General features: G+C 49.8%; 1 protein-coding gene and 1 long non-coding RNA gene across 5 annotated transcripts in view; one reads left to right on the forward strand and one right to left on the reverse strand.

Moving 5' to 3' along the window:
• LOC132648394 (uncharacterized) overlaps positions 1–16,419 on the reverse strand; it is a 48,690-nt gene extending 32,271 nt beyond the window's left edge. Inside the window, exons 1-3 of one of the 2 annotated variants that reach the window (XR_009586803.1) lie at positions 11,356–16,419; positions 8,425–8,577; positions 1–1,783 (exon numbers count right to left, since the gene is read on the reverse strand). The exon at positions 1–1,783 is cut by the window's left edge and continues 2,038 nt beyond it. This is a non-coding gene — a long non-coding RNA (uncharacterized LOC132648394). The remainder of the gene's footprint in view (positions 1,784–8,424; positions 8,578–11,355) is intronic. The other variant, XR_009586804.1, reaches the window with a different exon arrangement.
• Arhgef4 (Rho guanine nucleotide exchange factor 4) overlaps positions 1–19,929 on the forward strand; it is a 113,685-nt gene that overhangs the window by 48,567 nt on the left and 45,189 nt on the right. For 2 of the 3 annotated variants that reach the window (XM_021644420.2, XM_021644421.2), the window contains exon 4: positions 7,674–7,800. In XM_021644420.2, coding sequence (XP_021500095.1) covers positions 7,674–7,800 — 127 coding nt within the window. Of the gene's footprint in view, positions 1–7,673; positions 7,801–16,445; positions 16,848–19,929 lie in introns of those variants that run through there. The other variant, XM_021644422.2, reaches the window with a different exon arrangement.

The following is a 19,929-nucleotide window of genomic DNA, read 5'->3' on the forward strand; positions in this document are numbered from 1 at the left end:
GTCTCCCCACCCCCCAAAGCAGCAGCTGGGTGTTGCTGACTCCCCGTTTGACCTTGTAGCCCACAGTTAGAAACGTAAAAACTAAGCTGGAGACCAGAGCCTCCAGGAAGATGTCAGGGTCTTTAGGAATGCCGGTGACTCTTGGCTTAGATGGGGTCATCGAGATGTTGTCCCTTCATACCTCTCCAATGCAACTAAATCCTAGTCGGTGTGCTCAGCACAGCCGCAGGGAATGCTGGGGCAGCTGTTCTCATGTGACCACCAGGGGGCGCTGCACCGCCTCGCTCCAGCCCAAGAAAAGACCCAGAATCAAAATTGAAAGGCTCCACGTACACTTGCCTTTCACACTGCCGTGCAGTGGACACCCTAAGTCAGGCTCGGTGTGCAGGTGGGCAGAGACCTGTCACAGTCAGCTGAGCTCACTTATTAACCTCACTTCTAAATAACCTTTTCCCCGGCGCTGGGGAGACAGCTCAGTGGGTAAAGAGCTTGCCAGGCAGGCATAAAGATCCAACTTCAGATCCCCAACACCTGTGTAAAAAGCCAGGCGCGGCCACAGATGTCTGGGACTGTACAGCCTGGAGGTGGAGACAGACAGATTCCCCAAAGCGTTGTGGCCGGCAAGTTGAACCAATCTGTGAGCTCCAGAACCAATCAGTAAAGAAATGCTGTCTCAACAAAGGGCAGGTGAAAGAGGAATGTCAGCCTCTGGCCTCCACACACATGCTCACACGCATGTATGTGTACCTGGACAAACGCATGTGCACACACGCTCTAGTTCATATTACTGAGCCTTCTGACGTGCTCCAGGCAGGAATGTTTCAGGGAAGGAAGTGGCCATGGGACACTAGTCACAAGAGTCACTCACGGCATCTGGACCAAGGAAGTCTCCACAGTCCGCATTTTAACCACCACACAATCCAGCCTGTCTCGGAGAAGGGCACAGATGCACTTAAAAGATCTCCGTCGGGAAGTTGGTGTTTATCCTTCTGGACTTGATCGTGACTGGCAGATGGAGTGGCAGAGTGTGAGATGTCCTTGGGTACTTCCTGTGTACGGCTCAGCAGGTGAATAGTGACATCACTTCTGGTGGTAGGGAGTGGGGGCCTGACGTCATCACGTTTGGGCCACCTCGCAGTGGCACCATCGAATGTGTGGCTTCCCAAAAAGAGACAGCGTCTTAGTCACTGTTCTTCTGCTGTGAAGCGACGCCATGAGCAAGGCAACTCTAACCAAAGAGCATCTAACTGGGGGGCTTGCTTACACTTTCAGAGCCATTAGTCCAGGGTCATCGTGCAGGAAGCAGACAGGAATGGCACTGGAAACCAGTAGCTGAGAGGGACGACATCCTGACCCACAGGCAGCAGGCAGAGGGAGAGGCGGGAAGGGAGAGGGGGTTGTCTAATGTGGGTATTTGAAACCTCAAAGCCCACCCTCAGTGGCACACCTCCTCCATCAAGGCCACACCTTGTAATCCTTCTGAAGAGTCTACCTGGGATCTAAGCATGCAAACATGAATTTGTGGGAGGGCATTCTCATTCAATCCACCACAGCCGGCTATCTCCTACATCTCTGGAGGCTGGGAATCCAAAATCAGAGTCAGTGATCCCGAGTCTTTTAGTATGATGGGTCCTTTCATGGCACAGTTGTGCATGACCTTAGCATCTAGGATGCTGAACACTCAAGATCATCGAAGGTCGACCTAAGACAGTGGCTTCAGGTTCAAGGTCTCACAGATGTGGATTCTCATGGGAGTATGCTGTCTTAGTTAGGGTTTCCATAACTGTGGTGAAAACACCGTGAAAAAAAGCAAATTAGGGAAGAAAGTGTTTATTTGGCTTACACTTCCATATCACAGTCCATCACTGGAGGAAGTCAGGACAGGAACTCAAGCAGGGCTGGAACCTGGAGGCAGGAGCTGATGCAGAGGCCATGGAGGAGTGATGCTTACTGGCTTGCTCCTCATGGCTTGCTCAGCCTGCTTTCTTATAGAACCCAGGACTAACAGCCCAGGGATGGCACAACCCACGATGGGTTGAACCCTCCCCCATTGAGAAAAAGCCTTACAGCTGGATCTGGGTGGGGGCACATTTCCTCAGCTGAGGCTCCATTCTGTCTGAGGACTCTAGCTTGTGTCCAGTTGACATAAAACTGTCCAGTATATATGCTAAGCAGAGCAGGCTTTATTAAGGACAATCACAGAAAGCGAAAGTTGAGTAAAGACGAGAAATTAAAGAAAACTGAGAGAAACTCCTGAGGGAGGAAGATGGAAACAACCATTGAACTTCCTTGCCTGAGGGCTTTTATAGGGCCCCGGCAGAAACTTTGAAACTGGTTAATTGGTTAGCATAAGAGGAGCCAAGCCAACCCACGTCACCCAATCAGGGGGATGGTGGTCATGATCATGTTCCTAAGCTCCCCACCCAGTGAGGGCTGGTTGGAACCCAACTCTGTGCATCTCCAAGTCTGACTTTACTTGTCATTGACCTTGACGGAAAGCTGTTAGTCTCTTGGCAGGAGGTACTTCCCTTTGCCCTTCTGGGTGTCTGAGCGCATTCGAATCAAGATTCTGAGGAGGGGCCGTGGGGACTGAGCAACCAGAGTTGCAGGAGTGGAAGCAGCAGCTGAAATTAGCCCCTCATTCTCTCCCCTCCCCTTCTCAGCTGTCTTCCTGGGCCCTAAACTCCATAGTCCTGGTCCTGCCACACCCTAGAAATAGCAAGAAAACCCTGCAGAGGAGACTAGCAAGGAGAAGCAGGCCGCACAGGAGAAAGAAGGCATTCTCCCCGAGAGAGCTGAGGAGAAAGAGCTAAAGGCCAAATACCCAAGCCTAGGACAAAAGCCCGGAGGCTCCGATTGCTGTAGGGAGAAACTCCAGAAAGGGTGAATGTCTTTTTACCCAGGGAGACTGCAACATGGCCGAAGCCATGGAGGAGCAGCAGCTGCCCAGTACATGACCAGACCAGAACCCCACCACAGAGAATCTGCCACAGAGAGTCCTCAGCCACCGCCATGCAGGGTGCCCTGAGCTGCTTCTTCCTCCCAGACCCGGATGAAGGAGCTGTGCTCTCTGTGCTTCTAAGTACACTATTCCTTGGGCCACTCTGCTTTAGGTTTATATCGCAGGGAGTGAGGAAAAGGGATTGTTTTTTCAGAAAGAATAAGAGATTTCCTCACCTACAGTGGCCACCACAACCTTCTCTGCAGCTACCTCTAACAGCTTGTCCTGGTTATAAAGGGATGGAAAGCTTGATGGACACAATTCATGAAAAATGGATACCTTCTCTCTTCCAGTGTGTTGCTTTTCAAAGTATTATGGGATAGTAGGAAGAGAGCTGGTTTAGGAGTCAAACTATTTGGGTTCTAGTTCCTCTCAGTCTTAACGGTATATTGATGTACAACCTTGGTAGGGTCATTTAGCTTCTCTGGGTTCTAAAACAGAATGAAACATGTACAAGATAATTCTGACTCAAGAATCCTACCCCTGCTCTTACTGAGCTGTTGCTCATCAAAAAAAAAAAAAAAGTGAAAAATGCCCCACGGCCAAGCCTCTGCTTTGTAAATCTAGGAAAGTACCTAAGGAGAAAGTTTGGTATTTGAGGGTCATACATTCATGTAACAGAATCTCATATATATGGAGTCTTCCTGGGGTAGGGAGTGGCGCTGAAGAAGATAGCCATGAGCATTTCTTGACTCCACCCTCTTTCCTGGGCCTACAGTAGGATCCTAGCTTCTACAAAGCCGCTCTGGCCTCGGAGTGGATGGGCTTGAAGAAACAGGTCCAGCCATGCCCATGCAGAGGCTGCTTCAGGTATAATAATCAGATGCCAGGTATATCCTTAGGGAGAAGGAGAGGGAGGTGGGGCTTGAGGGTTTGACGTCACTGCCCAGCTGAAGCATCAGGATCTTGGCAGTGGATTGATCACTGAATGGAGGCTGAGAAGAGGGCTCAAGGAAGGAAGACAGGGAAGTCTGCTTGGGGCTCACTCGCCCAGCTCTAGTCCAGTGCCGACTGATGAACAAATGCAAGACAAGGTGGCTTTGGTGGCCAGCATCTTTAATCCAGTCATCGCCAGCTCAGCCTTGCCTTAGCTGACAGCAGGGAGAGCCAGGGTGAGAACTGCACAAAAGAGCAAGATGCTCCAGTCTCTGTCACCCTTCTGTCTCAGATCCCAGGCTGCACTGTTATGACTGGCAGGTTTACTGATGTGCAAGTCAGGAGAAGAGGTGTGTAAATGCATTCTTCTCCTCACCATGCACTCAGGTCTAGGATGCCATTCAGATTGGGTAGGAAAAGGTTGGCGCGTGTGTATATGTGTGTGTGTGTGTGTGTGTGTGTGTGTGTGTGTGTGTGGAGGGGGAGACCCCTGATTCTCAAAGTCCTTAACCCTTATTTGTAATTGTTTAGAATTTTGTAATTTCTTGTTCCCATTTCCTCATGTTGTCACCCTTAATCTGAAGCGGGAAGAGAACAGTGCCGAACACTGTTGTATGGGTTCTTCAGTGTCCCAGCCATGTTTTACAGAGATATGTCATTATTACATATTTGAATGCACATATAATTTTATACATTGTTCTCATCTCTGATTTTGGATTCTGTACTTGTTATCTCTGTCTGAACTTTCTTCTCTATTGGTCAGTTTGCATCTTCAAGACTGATGTCACTATGAGACTGATTTTTAGAAGGACAGGGGGAACAAGGAAATCAAGTTGACTTGTAATCTCACTGACTCAGAAAGCTAAGACAGAAGTATTGATAGATCAAGGCCCGCCTGGGCTTCAGAGTGAGTTCAAGGCCAGCCTTGGCAAGGTAGTGAATCACTGTCTCAAAATAAAAACTAAAAAGAAGACTAGGGTTATAGCTCAGAGGTAGAGCATTTGCCTAGCATGCAGAAGGTTCTAGGTTCAATCTCCATTTAAAACACATACATATACATACTTACACACACAAGCACGATGAATAAGAAAACCAAACTGTTGGTCTCATACTTCAAGACCAAGAAGATGACGAACCACTATCCAATGCATATTTGCCACCTGTTTCTTAGCAAAGATCAGCCATTTCAAAATCCAAATGCGTTTCATTAAATCCACATTATTAAGACCCCTCAAAGATAGGCCAAGGTCTGGCCATGTCTTTTACCCATTCACCATGTCATGGCTGTGCTGGTTTAGATGCTGGTGCTGCCAGTGTCTGTGGCCCTGCTTGGCCCTAGATAAGCACCCTCTACTCTGAAATCTCCAGTCATATGACGTCTCAAGAATTGCGTTTTTCAGCCAGGCATGGTGGCACAAACCTTTAATTTTCAGTAGAGACAGTTGGATCATTGTGGGTTCGAGGCCAACCTGTTCTACATAGAGCTCCAGGACAGCTAGGGCTACAAGGAGAGACCTTGCCTCAAAAAATATTATTTTCTCTTGTTTCCCATGGTTGTATCAAAATGAGATGAAACATTTTGTTGGTGCACAGGAAAAAAGAAAGGACAGTAGCACTTTACATGTGTTCCTCAAGGATTTCAGTGATGCCTGATGTCCGTGGCTCAGAGCCTTGCCAGTGCCTGTTTGCCTTGTTGCTTGCATTTTCTCCTGGGGTAGCCAGGCCCTTTGTGCCCAGGGATGGACTGGAGGGGGGGGGAAGCCAGTGAGTGCAGTGCAGGATCTTGGTCTGTGATAAGTGCTAGGGCAAAGAACACACCCTGGAACAGCTTTGGGTTCTAGTTTGGAGAACTGGTTCAGCTTATGGGAGTGAGATGTTATTCATGGCCCTGGGGAGGTAGCCAGGGTCTCTGAGGCAAGGTTTGTGTGGCTCCCAACTGTCTGTAACTCCAGTTCCAGGTCATCTGATGCCCTTTTCAGGATTATTCAGGCCCCATGCATGCATATAAATGTACTTACAAATATTAAATAATAAGTCAGTAAATCTCCAAAGCTGTTTGTTTACAGTGCCCTTTGGAATGGACAGACTGGGCTTTCTTACTTTAACTTTTCTGAGCACCGTGTTTGTATGTCAGTGTCTTTTATTCCCATCTGGGAAGGTTTTAGCCATTACTTCGTGTGTGCATGTGTGCATGGGTGTGTGTGTGTGTGTGTGTGTGTGTGTGTGTGTGTGTATGTTTCCCATATGTTCTTTTTTTATTTTATTGCATGGTTTTCCCTCTCTCATCTCTTCCAAGATCCTCCCTCCACTTCCCCACCCTTCTAACTCCATGCCTTGTTTCTCTCTCCTCTAAGATAAAGACAGACAAATAAACAAGGATAAAAACAAAAGGAACAAACTAAAAAACAAACAAGAAAAGCTAAGAAAGCATAATAAATGCAAACACAAAACACACAAAACACACACACACACACACACACAAAACCTGTAAAAACTCAAAATTGGAAACCATTGTATATATATAAAAGCCTAAACGCATTTGTCTTTTTGGGTCTGAGTTAACTCATTCAGTATGATTTTTCTAATTCCATTCATTTATGTGAGAATTTTGTGATTGTTTTGAGCAGCTGAGTAATATTCCATTGCATAAATGCACTACATTTTCATTATCTAGTCATCTGTTGATGGACTTCTAGGCTGTTTCCAATTTCTGGCTGTTATGAATAGAGCAGCAATGAATGTGGATGAGCAGGTGTCTCTGTGGTAGGATGAAGCATCCTTTGGGTATATGCCCAAGAGTGCTGTATCTGGATCTTGAGGTAGATCTATTCCCAGTTTCCTGAGGATCTACCGGTGGTGATTTTCATGGCTCTAGCCATCCATTTCTTAACAGATTTCGGCATTAGGATTTTAATTCTCCTCTAGGACTGCTGTGACTAAATGTTTTGAGAAAAGCAACTTAAGAGAGAAGGATTTGTTTCAGCTCGGAGTTTGAGACATCCATTATGGAGGGAGGCAGGGCAATGGGGGTTGAAGGTCATGTTATGCTCACAGTTAGGAAGTCAAGAGAGATAGATGCTTAGTTTGCTTTCTCCTTCTCACTCAGAATGGGGCCCCAAGCCACAGGATGGCAATGCTTCCACCTAGGACAGTTCTTCCCAACTCAGTGAATCCGATCTAGAAAACTCTTCACAGATAGGCGCAGAGATTTGTTTCCAAGATGATTCTAGATCCTGTCAAGTTGACAGTGTCACAAGCATTATGCTAGGCGGCTCTGGCCTGGCTCTGGTAACTGACCCAGCTAAGGTTGGACCACATGTATTTTTCAGGCCATGGCTGGTGTGTCTTATGTCAGACCAGGTTTTCAGGAGCCAGCGGTACCACGGAGACACCACTGAACCATCTCCCCAGCCCCATGAATTGCCTTTCATTACATGACCCACCCCCCCTGCCCTGAGAAGATGCTTTCAATAAAATTAACAGTTTTATTTTGGAGCAAATATAAGGCAATGTGGCTGACCAGCTTGGAGGAGTGCTATCTGAAGCCTCCTCTACAGTCCTGAACATAGTTGAAGGCAGCCTGTCTCAACCGGGATGCAGATCTGTTCTCACACACTGCAGACTCCAGGAGTCACCTTCTCATGGGTTTTGTATAAACTGTACCTCCTAGAGGAGTGTGCATCTTGGCTATGGGCTCTTCTCACAGGAAAGAGTCTGGGCAACTAGAGAAGTTTAGGAACTAATGGCCTGTGGTCTGTTTCTTCATTTGCTTTCTGCCTCTTGCCTCCTACCACAGTGCTGGAGGAAATCAACTGTCACCTCTCCAAAGTCTCCGCACCTCCCTAGAAGAAGCCACCAGCTCTCCCAGAGTGCCCCAGTGGGACTGAACTGCACAGGCTGGCCAGAGGCCACGGCTGAGACTGGTGAGCTGTGTGCCTTTCTCTTGTCATATCCCTGGGTGTGTGTTAAGGACAGGGGTGAGTGTTGTGATGGCTATGCCTTCTCAGCAGGGAGAAGCAGCCCAAAGGTGAGAGGGATTGACAGTGGTCTCATCCCTTCAACTCTCAAGAACCATCTGGTACCCAAAGAAGGGACATGCTCAGCACTGGGCAGATGCTATGACTGAGTCCCCAGGCCTGGCTCTGAAAGGTCTCAGGTTTGGCCTCAGGAGGAATGCTGAGACAAATTGTTCTTTGGGGTAATATTAACATCAGAAAACCCCAGCATGGTGGGGGCTATGAGGACAGCTCAGGCCTATGTGGCAGAGGGAGGCCCCCTCTTATAGGTCTTAGAGAAAGGGGGGTCCATGCCATGTGGCTGATGAGTAGTCTGCAGTAGGCATTTATAGAGGAAGCACCCAGGTAGTTTGCCGTCTCAGATCTAGCCTTCCTTGAGTTTACGTCAGCAGCCAGCCTCCTGGTTCCTTTCCCCAAAAGACAGTAAAGAGCATCACATCATATATTCACCCACAAAATGGCTGAGTCATGCCAGAAGGTCAGCGGGCCTCCAAATGAGCCAGGCCTGACCTCTTCCTTAACCGTACATACCTGGGTGCTGAGAGATGCGCTGAGGTTCTTGATAGATGGACAGATTTAGAGTCTGTCGCCTTAGGCAGGTGTGTGTTGTGTATGATCAATGGAAAAGCATTCAGTTCGCTGCCGGGGAAGCAGGTGTGTAAGACAGGTCAAGTCGGGCAAAGCCTGAAACAGAGTTAAAACAAGACAAAACAAAAACACTTGAGAAAACAAAATACTCCCTAGTGCCAGGTTGTGGTGGGGATGGGGGCCACCTAGACCATTAGAGAAGCCCATGAATAATCCTAGAAGGAGCATTTGCCCATGGAGGAGGCAGCTGTAGATCAGGTCTGGGTCTTGAGCTCAAAAATCCAGTGTGTGTGTGTGTCTGTGTGTCTGTGTGTCTGTGTGTCTGTGTATCTGTGTGTCTGTGTGTGTATCTGTGTGTCTGTATATTGGGCTCTGGTCCCTGGCAAGCTTTGGGCTTTCTGTCACAGAATGGACCTTCTGAGACTGCAGTGTGATAGGGAGGCTATGACCATAATTCACAATAAGCAGCATTGCCAGCGAGTATCTGCTACTCAATGAAATGACTCTCAAGGAAAAACCATGTTCTCTTATGATTTCTAAGTTAAGTTATAGAGTTACTCAGACAACTGTGGAAGGGGGGCACAGGGATAGATCAGTCAGTACTCAGCATGTAAGCATGAAGACCCGAGTTCCACCCCAGAACCCAAGTGAAAAGCCAGATTAGGGTTACACCCCAGAACCCCGTGGAGGAAGAGATGCTGTGGCTCACTGGCCTGCCAGCCCAGCCCACTTGGTGAGCCCTAAGTCAGTGAAGAGAATAAACCTATCCGTCAAGAGAAATGATGAAGTTAAAAATTAATTGGAAAAAAAACTATGAAGAGGAGAAAGTGTGTAAGCTCAAGGAGGGCACTGGGAAGTGAGAGTGAAAGTTGGAGACCAGAGCATGCATCGCAAGTCCTGTGAGGGCATAACGTAGATAAGCCGGGGTGGGGGAGACCCCCAGTAAGGGGATGAAACAGAACTTCTCCCAGGACTGAGAGGGGGAAAAGATAAAAGGGTTAAATGGTGAGTTGTTTGGAAGGCAGAAAGGCAAGAATCGGAGCAGCAATAATTGAGGGAGGAAAAGAAAGCTTACCTAAGCTAAATAATTAGACCCGCAACATCTGTGAGACAAGGTGGCTGGGATGACCGACCACTTTAGTGACAGCTGAGATAGAGAGAAATGGGGTGTTTATCTAGATTCTCACCCAACAGAAAGTGTAGCCAGCTCTGGTCCTGATTACAGCCACCGTTATCACCATCCTCGTTCTGATTACTATCTTTAATTAATGCATTTATGTTCATGTGCATGGCTGTTTTTCCTGTATGTATGTCTGTGCACATTGTGTGTACCTGGTGCTCTTGGAGGCCAGAAGAGGGTGTTGGATCCACCGAGACTGGCATTAAGACAGTTTTGGGCTGCCATGTGGGTGTCGAGAATCAAATCAGGGTCCTCCGGAAGAGCATCCAGTGATCCTAACCGCTGAACCATCTCTCCAACCCCGACAATTATTACTATTTTGGTGTGTGTTCAAGGTAGGGACCCACATCACAGAAGCTTTAATTTTTTTTTATTCTGCACAAATTTATTTGCCAATGAATTCAAACAGTGCTCTAAAATAACTGCAGATTATGAAGCTTGAGTTTACACAAAGGTGATGGATTCATGTGTCAGGCCCAGCTTTGAGGACGGATTATCTGAAGAGAAAGTCTGGACTTTCTCACAATCATCCCTCTAAAATCTTCATTTGTGAGAATGTACATGTGTGTGTAATGTGTGTGTTCACACATGAGTGTGTGCTTTTGCACGTGGATGCGGGTACAAGAGCACATATGCATGTGAGGTCATCCTTGTACCATTTCTTGTCTGCTGGCCACCTTGATTTTTAGAGACTGGGTCTCTCTCTCACTGGGATCTGGAACTCACCACTAAAGTGAGGCTGACCTGGCAGCAAGCCCCAGGGATCTACCTGCCACTGCCTCCCTAGTCCTGAGACTTCAAACACATGACACCCAGCTTTTTGTATGTTCTGGGGAATGAACTCCGGTCCTTGCGCTTTCACAATAAGCACTTTCTTGACTGTGCCACCTCCTTGGCCCTAGTAGGTGAAACTCTGCCATTTGCTCTTTGTTGATTTTGATTTTTTTTTTTTTTTTTTTTTAGCAAACCTACTTTATTTAGGGTTATTAAATGCTTTTACCTCCCTTCCAAACCCCCAACACCAGGTAGGAGGGAAAGAAAGTTAGTGGAGGCAGGGGATGGCATTGTCTCTGCTACTTCCTTCTGGGTAGGGTTGTAGGAATCTTTTGGGGGGAATACTAATATTAGTTGTCCAGAAATCCAGAAGTCCAAGTAACCAGCAAATCAGCAAACAGCAAAGGCAGCAGCAGGATGGACCAGCAGCAGGCAGCCCTCCTCCGAGCATCCGCGCCTTCTTCCTCTGGGCTGTCATATTTGTACCCCTCAAACTCCTCAGGATTCAACTAATTCCATCTGCAAAGACCACGCTCCACATGAGACACTTACCAGGTGTGGACAAACTGAAACCTCCCAACTTGGAATTTTAACACAAACATGTTTACATATCATAAACCAAAACGTCCACACAGCTCTTCCTTTCCCACTACAGGCTTCTTGGCCAGTGGTGATACAATTAAAAAAAAAAAAATGAGCAGGGGTGACATTGCAGGAATCAAACCAAAAGTCGTCAGAAGAGACAAAGGTCATCATCACATATTATAGAAGGGGTCAATCAATCAAGATGATGTAACAATTTTAAGTATCTGTACATAGCACACTGGTGCAGCCAGTTTCATAAACAAACAAACAAATACCATCACACACAAATGGACAAATAGGTCTAGATACAGCCTCTGTAGGTAATCGATACTCACCTTTCATCAATTGATGAGCCATCCGGACAAGTCAGCCAGGAGCCTTCAGAAATAATGGGTACCATAGAACAAATGACTTGAAAGATCCCCAAATATTCCTGCCAACCTGTGCTTACTCATCCCAACAACCTGTGCAACTTTCTTGCAGGTCAGACTTAGCGTTGAGACTTCTCGTGGATTTATTGCTGCGCTAAACTCCGGAACTTCATTTGGTTCTGTTACCACTGTTTCTGTCTGAGCATCTTTGTGACACAACCTTGTCTTCTGTTAACCATGGTCTCCTTTGGTTCTGTGGACACGGCTGCTTTAGTCGTTTCGTTCTTGTTGTTGTTCTTGTTTTGTTTTGCTTTTTCCTGAAAAATTATATGGGGCCACTCATACATGCAGTATGAGGTCAGATACCACAAGATCTCATGCATGTGTGGTGCTTTCTCCTTGCTAGGGTCCTACTTCCCTGTTTTTTCGCATGCTTCATTTCTTTTGGTTGGAAAGTGGGTATTTTGGGCAGTGTCTTGTATCAATGCTCAGCACTGCTCTCTGAGTAGACCTGATATTGTTATTTCCTTGCTTAATAACTGGGCGGTTGTTTTAGGGACCTTTCCTTCCCTTCCCACAGCACGAAGCCTCTGATAGGCTCAGAAGGAACAGCTCTCACATGTCCACAGTCGCCAGATGACAGTGGCTTTGCTGTGGCTCTCTGCCTTTCTCGTACTCCACCGATTATTAAACTGTGCTTTCCTGGCAGCTAGTTGCTCTATTTTTTTTTTTTTCAGTATTGTTTCTGGAGGACTTCAATATTATTGAAGTAATCCAATCAAGTTCTGGTTTGTTTGAAAGAACGCATTCCTGGGTCAGGATTTGGTGTTTGACTCTAGGCAGACCACTCTGTCTATCCAGTTCCCTCTAGTGGATCAGTGTAGGCCAACTCCTTACATCCCCAAATTTCCCAGTCCCCTTCACACAATCTCTTCTGTTCTTGAAGGCACCTTGAGGCTCAAACTCTTCTGTGCTCTGTTACAAATGTGATCAGTCCTTCTGGGAGGAAACGTGGTGCTGTTATGCGGCCAGCTTCTTCCCTTCGGCAGGAGAACCTCAGAGCAGGGCTGTGGGTGATGCCGAGCCCCCTGAGCAATGCTGGCATCCTGCTCTGAGAGGACAGACCTCTGGCCTTTGAAGCTGGGTGCTGATGGAGAGCCTTTGCTGTGGGCTGGGCCTCACTGAGCACAAGGAAGCAGTGGTTTGGGTCAGAAACCACAGGCTCCGCCTTCCTTCCTGAACTGTCAACCGATATTCTTGAATTGGTTTTCTTTATTTTTATATCCGGACCACCACCCCAGAGGCCAAACGCGTTTGTAATAACCTTCATATCTGTGTCCCAGAAGTTGCTCTTGCTGCCTGCCCAGAAAGCTGGCTCCAGTCTCACCTGTTTTCACAACCTGTCAAGGAGCTTCTCAGGGGAGATAAGTTGAGCAGCAATGCTCATGTCACATCTTGTCTAAATCCATGTCTCAAGCTTGTCACAGCCCCAGCGGCTTTGTGCTGCACACAGCAGGTTCACAGTGGCACTTGCCCCGGCTGGTGATGCTATTCCAGCATCTGAGACTCCTCAAAAGGAAAATGAGGTTGCTGACAGTTACACAGTAGTCCAAGGAAGGATGGAACGCCTTGGGCCAATTCCGATGCTCCCTGGGGACATGACCTTGGCTCATTCCCTGTCTCATTTAGGTTTAATTATAATACATGAGTAATAACAGTACCTATTGGGTAATATTGTGGACTATACCTAATATATGTTTGTTTGTTGTTGGTTTAATTTTACTTACTTGTTTATTTAAAGTATATTTTTGTTTCTCTGTGTAGCCTTTGCTGTCCTGGACTCACTTTGTAGACCAGGCTGGTTTTGAATTTACAGAAATCTGCCTGCCTCTGCCTCCCTGAGTACTGGGATTACAGGGGTGTGCCACCATGCCTGGCTTTAATATATGTTTATTAAATGCCAAACGTTATTTCAGGTGTTGTGCATTTGAGATCAGTTACTTTTTATTGCTTTGGCAAAATGCCTGGCAATGAACAACTTAAGAGATTATTTAGATCACGGTTCAAGGGCACAGCCCGTCACGGTGGGGAAGGCATGGCGGCCGCAGAGTGAGGTAGCTGGTCGCAGTGCATCTGCAGTCAGGAGGCTAAGAGCTGTGACTGCTCAGGCTGCATTCTCCCTTTAGTCAGTCTGGGGTCCTCGCTCACAGAACGGTGTCACCCACATCTAGACTGGGTCTTCTTACTATTAGCGTAATCTACAAAGTCCCTCACAGACATGCTCAGAGTCTGGTTTCCAGGATGATTTTAAGTCCTGTCAAGCTGACAATTGGCATAAAGTAGCACACATCACCCTTCCCAGTCCCTCAGCCATCCTGCAGAAATAGAAAATAGCTCTTGTCTGTTGTGCAGAAAGTTAACTCATCTGCCTAAGGCCGAGGCCAGGAAGAGACACTCCAGACTGAAGTCCAGATTGCTCTGCTCTGAGCTTCTTTCTGTCCAGTTCTGTTCTGGGAACTGACACAGAGCTAACTGTGACAGAAATCCGACAGAAATGGATCTGTAGGCTCAGACGTTTGGACCCCTGAGGTTTCCACATGGAGCCACTGATTCGTTACCTTTAGCCCCATCAAATGATACTGACCCTTCCGTGCTGACCTTTCTGATACATGATGTCCCACTGTTAATCCAGACAGATACACAGCCACACAAATGTGGTCACATGCATGAATACACACACACTACCCACATGCTTCATTGAAGAAATCTCCCATCCATCTGAATACCATCAGAAACAAAGCCTGAAAGCTTGACAGATGTTAAAGGGCTCATCTGACTCTCAGGAGTTACCTGACATAGCAAGCGAAGGAGGGAAGGGTTTTTTTGTTTTGTTTTTTGTTTTTGTTTTTTTCCTCACAGTTCCAGAGATTTCAGTCCTAGGCTGCTTTGATTCTGGATGGGACATAGAACACCACGGTGGCAGAAGCGTGCGAAGGATGACACCAGCGAACATGAATTAGAGAGCAAGGAGAGGACTGGGCACTTCTAGACTTTGAAAGGCTCGCCATGGTGCCCTACATTTTCTGGCAAGGCTCTGCCTCCACAAGGTTCCATAACCACCAGATGGGGACATTGTTCAAACCGTTAACAGTGGGGCTTATAGACTGTCCCTGCAGAGGGACTGCCCTTGTGATCCTATCTCAGAATAGGAAGCCTTGCGTACAGATGGTCGTCTTCGCCTCTGGGGACCTCCAGCCTTCCCCGAGGTACAGCTGAGCTTGGCCACCTGGTTGAAATCCATGATAGTCTTGGGGAGAGCTGAGATGGAGCTGAACTTGCTGGAGGTGTGTGGTGTCCACTGGCTTGCCCAGGCTAGACTGCTCAAGACGCCCGCATGGCGCAACCCTGGCGTCTCTCCCACCCAGCTGGCCACTTGCCCAGCTCCAGGCCCCATCCATCCCATAGCTGCTCATGGAACGTGGAGCCTGTGGTCCATGGTGTGCAGACTCTCAGAATACTGCTGGGTAAGGCGTCATCTCCTCACCTCAGGAAAGGGATAAACAGGAGATGCTAAGCAGTGGGAGCAAGTTCCGGAAGGGGCTCGGCATCACCTTGATGAGGAAGGATGCGAAGGTCGAGGAGGGACCAATACCATGAACTACAGAGAGAACCGCAACCTAGGACCAATGGCTGGAACAGAGAGGGGGTAGGGGACGGTGGGGTTGGAGCGAGGGTGAGCGTGTTAAGAAAGCAGCCCAGCCAGAACAGTAGGTGTTAGGGGTCATCTGGGCTGTAAAAAGAAGCCTTGGAAGAGACTGGTGCAGGAGAACGGCCTGGTGGGATTTATGGTCTCAAGCTTTCTCGGGCAGCTCTGTGGGGCAGCTCGCTCTGTGGGGCAGCACGAGGCTGTCTTTCACACACAGCAAAGTAACGGAGAAACAGCCAACCTCGACTTTCACCTTAGAGGTGGAATCGCAAGCCTGTGCACGGAGGGGGCATGATGCATGCAGGCTGCGAAGAACCCTCCTTATACTTGTCCTCAGCAGACAACCTGGGGGAACACAGAAGGTGACCCTCCAAGCAGACAGACTGATCTGCGGAAGCAGGAAGAGGGGACAGCTGCTCTTCCCAAGGTCAGGGAAGAACGGAGGCAGGATCTGAAGTACGGGAGCTGGATAGGAAGAGAGCAGGAAGTATACGAACTCGCCCCACAGTGAGTAAAACAGATCAGGGGCGTGGCTAAGACACCCTCCTCAGTCCATCAAGTGAAATCCAAGACCAGTCTTGTTCAGAGCTGGTAATGAAAACCCTGGAGGTTGACACGCCTGGGTGTCTAGAGAGCTATTGCTGAAAGGGCAGGGTCTGGGAGGAGAGAAAGGGAAGATACAGGGTGGGTAGCTCTGATCGCCTCCATCAGAACTTTCCCTCACACTTCTCAGGCTCCAGGTGAGAGAGAACAAGCGTCTCCGCCATCCTTCCTCCGGTTTTGTCATTAGTTATCACCGTGGAGGCTTCTCATCCTCCAGGCATAGTGTAAGAACCCACACAAGGCCCCAGAGCGTCTGGAAAATTGCAGCTGACATTCTTCTCAGAAAGCACAAGTCACTGGCTCCTTGTCACCCGCCGTCGTCCCCAGTTTGTCTGTCACTGGACTTTGCTCCTGCGTGGTCAAACTGTTCAGCATGAACCGTGACACTATTTGAAAGATCCCGTTAGTGACACCACTGCTGTCGGGAGCGCCGCGGTGACGGCTCACCTGTGCACGAGGGCGCGGCCAGGCGGGCTCGTCCCCAGGCCAGCGTGGGTGGCTGCGGGGCCCCGGGTGTCGTCCGCGGGGGAGGGGGTCGATGGGGCTGGGCTGCGCCTCGCAGGGACAGTGGCGGAGCACAGCCCCCTCCGCACTCGCCCGCGCTGCGGCAGCGCTCAGCCCCCTCCCCGACGCCCACGCGCTGGTGCCAGCGGCCGCGGTGAGGACCGAGGGCGGCCAGGGGCCCGCGTCCGCGCCCCAGGTCTGCGTGCGCGCGGGCGAGAGCGCGCCGCCCGGCCGGCGACCCGCAGCGGGGCCCACGCGCTCTGCGCCCTGCCGGGTGGCCGCCCGGCAGCGCCCACACGGGGCCCTACGCGGCCGCCGGGGCCGGCCGGGGAGCCCGCTGGGAGGAGCCCCGCGATGTCGGGGGTCCCGGAGCCCCCGCCGTGCGGCGGAGATGCTGCCCGGGACCCCGCCGGCCTGTGGCTGGAGCTCGGGCCCTCCTGCCCCGAAGCGCCGCGCTGCCCCAGCGAGTCGAGTGGCCCTACTAGCGGCGACCTGGGCACAAGCAGCGGCGGCAGCAGCACGGGGCTGTCCCCCGGTTCCGACTCGGACAGCAGCGGCGTGGTGTGCGGCGGCCGCGCTGCGGGCATGCGCGGCGCCCCGTCGCGCTCCCGGAGCTTGGAGAGCCTGCGCTCGGCCTCCGCGGGTAAGGGCGCCGACTGCTCGCCCGCACCCCCGGGCCTCACCGCAGCCTCCCTCTCGCCCTTCTCAGCCTCCCTTCCCACCTCCTGACCCCCGCCTCCCCACGGCTTTGCCCTTCTGCCGCCGCCTTTTGCTTATGGCCGCCCGACCCCTGCCCCTTCTCTGACCAGCTAATAGCAGGGGGCTACTTGTTTGCCGCGTCCCAGCAGCAGCAGCTGCCCAAACCGGTGCTTACGATGAGGCTGGAGGCTGGTTCGTCTAGACCCCTTCTTGACCGTCTGCAGCCTCTTGACCCGTTTCTGGGTGTGGGAGCGTGTGAGCCTGATCTCAGAGGGAGGCGCCTACCTGGGTGCTCTGCAACAAAAGTGAAGTTTCTCCAGATGGGATTCTCTGTGTCTCCCTATGCCGTGTGCCCCCTAGCGCTCCCGGTGTACCTGAAGGACAGGGTTCTAGGTAACCAAGAGGGAGGAAGAGTTTGGACCTCGCTGCGGAGCGAGGAAGTCCAGAGCAACTTCATGGATGGTGATCCCTTATCTTTGGCTAGTTGTTGGCTTGGTTTCTTTATAGTGTCGCGTTTGAGCCCTCAGCAGTGCGTGCTGTGAAGGAGGACAGTCACTGTTGGTAGGGTGCCCAGTTAGTCCTTGCTCAGCAGCGCTCCGCCTGAGGAGGATGCCAGCCCCACCCAGGTCTAGGGATGAGACTGAAGTGTGCATCGAAGCCAGACGGGGGCAAAGGGATCACGCGCAGGCGGCAGCGCTCCTCCCGGTCGCCCCCACTCCCCCACCCCCAGGATCGAGCAAGGACTATGCTGAGGAGGGCTTGCTACACCAGAGCTGTGAGACCCTGAGGGACATGAACCTCTTACCGTAGTTAGCAGACTTGGGAGAGGGAAGAAAATACGCACAGACTTTTGTTTTCAGTACTCCAGGACTCCCATCTGTACTCTCTCAAAAACAGACACACGTTCAGAAAAGTCTGATATCCCGACTGTTCGTGTTTCCTAGTTTCCACTGTGATGGCTCCTATCCCTTGATGACGCCCCCAGAAACCGTGTGTCCTCCTCTTGAGCTTAAATAGAGCATTTTTGAGCACCAGTAATGCCCTAAGCAAATAATACCCTACAAGAGACTTTAAGAGAGACTTTAAACAGTTCGGCCAACAGCCCTTCCCCCTGATTTTACCTCAAAGCGCGTTTGTCTTTGGGGGTTGGGATGCACACTTCCTCTGTCTTTGGGGGTTGGAAGGCACACTTCCTAGGCCTCCAGAACCAGACTTTCTTCTTTGACGGCCCAAGCGCGCTGAGCCCCTTTGCCTTTTCTTTCTGTCCCAGGATATGTGTACCTGTAAGGCAAAATGGGATAGCAGAGATGGCGGGGTGCATTAGGAAGCCCGGGATCCGAGAAAGCCCGAGGCTAGTCTGGGCCCTGGGGCGGGATGATGACTCTCAGAGACAGAAGTGACATCTATGTGAAGGTGAGGAGTGGGGCACGAGGTAACACATGCCTCAGGGCTGCTTCTTGCTTCTGGACAGCAGAGTAGAGACAACATCATGCTTCAGGGTTGTTTGAGACCCGGAAGCAAATGCCAGAACCACCACATGACACCGGACCACTGAGGTGCCCGGAAAGGCATCTCTAGGTATACAGACAAGACAGCACACTCAGAGAGCATCCAGAGGTACTAGGCAAGGAGTTGCTAGTCATTTTCACGTCCTTCCTGCCCAACTTCCATTCTCTACTCCCCGTTCCCTGCTGTGGTGGTTAAAGCCTTGCCTGAGCAGGAAGGGGTGCTAAAATCAGAAGGTCCTGCCAGGCACAGTGGCCCACACCTTTACTCCCAGCACCCAGAAGGCAAGAGGCAGGCGGATCTCTGTGAGTTCCAGGCCAGCCTGGTCTACAAAGAGAGCCCAGGACGGCCAATGGTACACAGAGAAATCCTGTCTTGGAGAAGAGAAAATAAATTAGAAGGTTCTTCTGTGCATGCTGTGGATTTGTGTGAAACTTTCACACCATCAGTGTTTGCCATGTGGGCAGAGGTGGCCCGGATCACGGAGACAGCCACAGAACTGAGTGAGTTAATTTTCTTCCCACCTGCAGTGTGACTACCTCTGTGCTGTCCTTGGGGAAGACTGAGAAAACAAGCCCTTCGGTAATCCTGTGTAGATTTTCAGAGGGGGACATCTGGGTGGAGAGAGAGTGCTAGGGAGGAAGCCTGGATGGGAATGGGGAATTAGGGTGTTTCAAGCCCTGAACAGGATCAGAGGGTGGCGGTGACTTGCCCTGTCTGAACTGTCTCAGGTCTGGGTTGATGCGACCGACGTGATGGGTCACTGTTGGAAGCAGGCTCGGTGTGTGCATTGCAAGAGTGTTCTGGCAGCTCACACATTCTCCATGCTTAGGAAGTCAGCAGTTCCAGCAAAACAGAACTTAAGAATCATAGGTCTGTGTGCTTCTCTCAAATGAGGAGAAATACAGTATCAGGATGGAGGAGACAGGCAAAAAAATGGGGGAGGACTTTTTAACGTGTGTGTGTGTATGTGTGTGTGTGTGTGTGTGTGTGTGTGTGCGCGCGTGTGTGTGTGTGCGCGCGTGTGTGCGTGCGTGCGTGCGCGCTCACAAGTGTGCATGTATGCGTATGTGTCTTTCACTAGGGCTGCTTACCGGGTCATGGGTACAAGGTTATGAGTACCTTACCAGTAACCACAGCACTGAAAAAAAAAGTTTCCCTTCACCAATCATTAGCTGCCTATAGTTCCTCATTTCATGTCTCCCTCCCCACTTTGGGTTTTTTATATGGGAGGTGGTAGGCAAACATCATGGTTTACCCTGGTTGTTGGTGCTCTCTAAACTAAGCAGATAAATTCCCTTGGCCCCCTGCTCTAGTCAACACTGGCCTGGCCTGGTTCCTTCAGTATGACGTTCATTTGGTCACTGGTTTTCTTCAGTAGCAAGAGTAGAGAAAAATACAAATGAATTACAAATGCTTTTAAGATTAAAATAAAATGCCTGATACACATCAGTTACTTTCTGTATCTCTGTGACAAAATACTGGATGGAGGCAACCTAAAGGTTTACTTGGGTCATAGT

The sequence above is a fragment of the Meriones unguiculatus genome, chromosome 16 (genome assembly GCF_030254825.1).
Source record: "Meriones unguiculatus strain TT.TT164.6M chromosome 16, Bangor_MerUng_6.1, whole genome shotgun sequence".
Taxonomy (NCBI): domain Eukaryota; kingdom Metazoa; phylum Chordata; class Mammalia; order Rodentia; family Muridae; genus Meriones; species Meriones unguiculatus.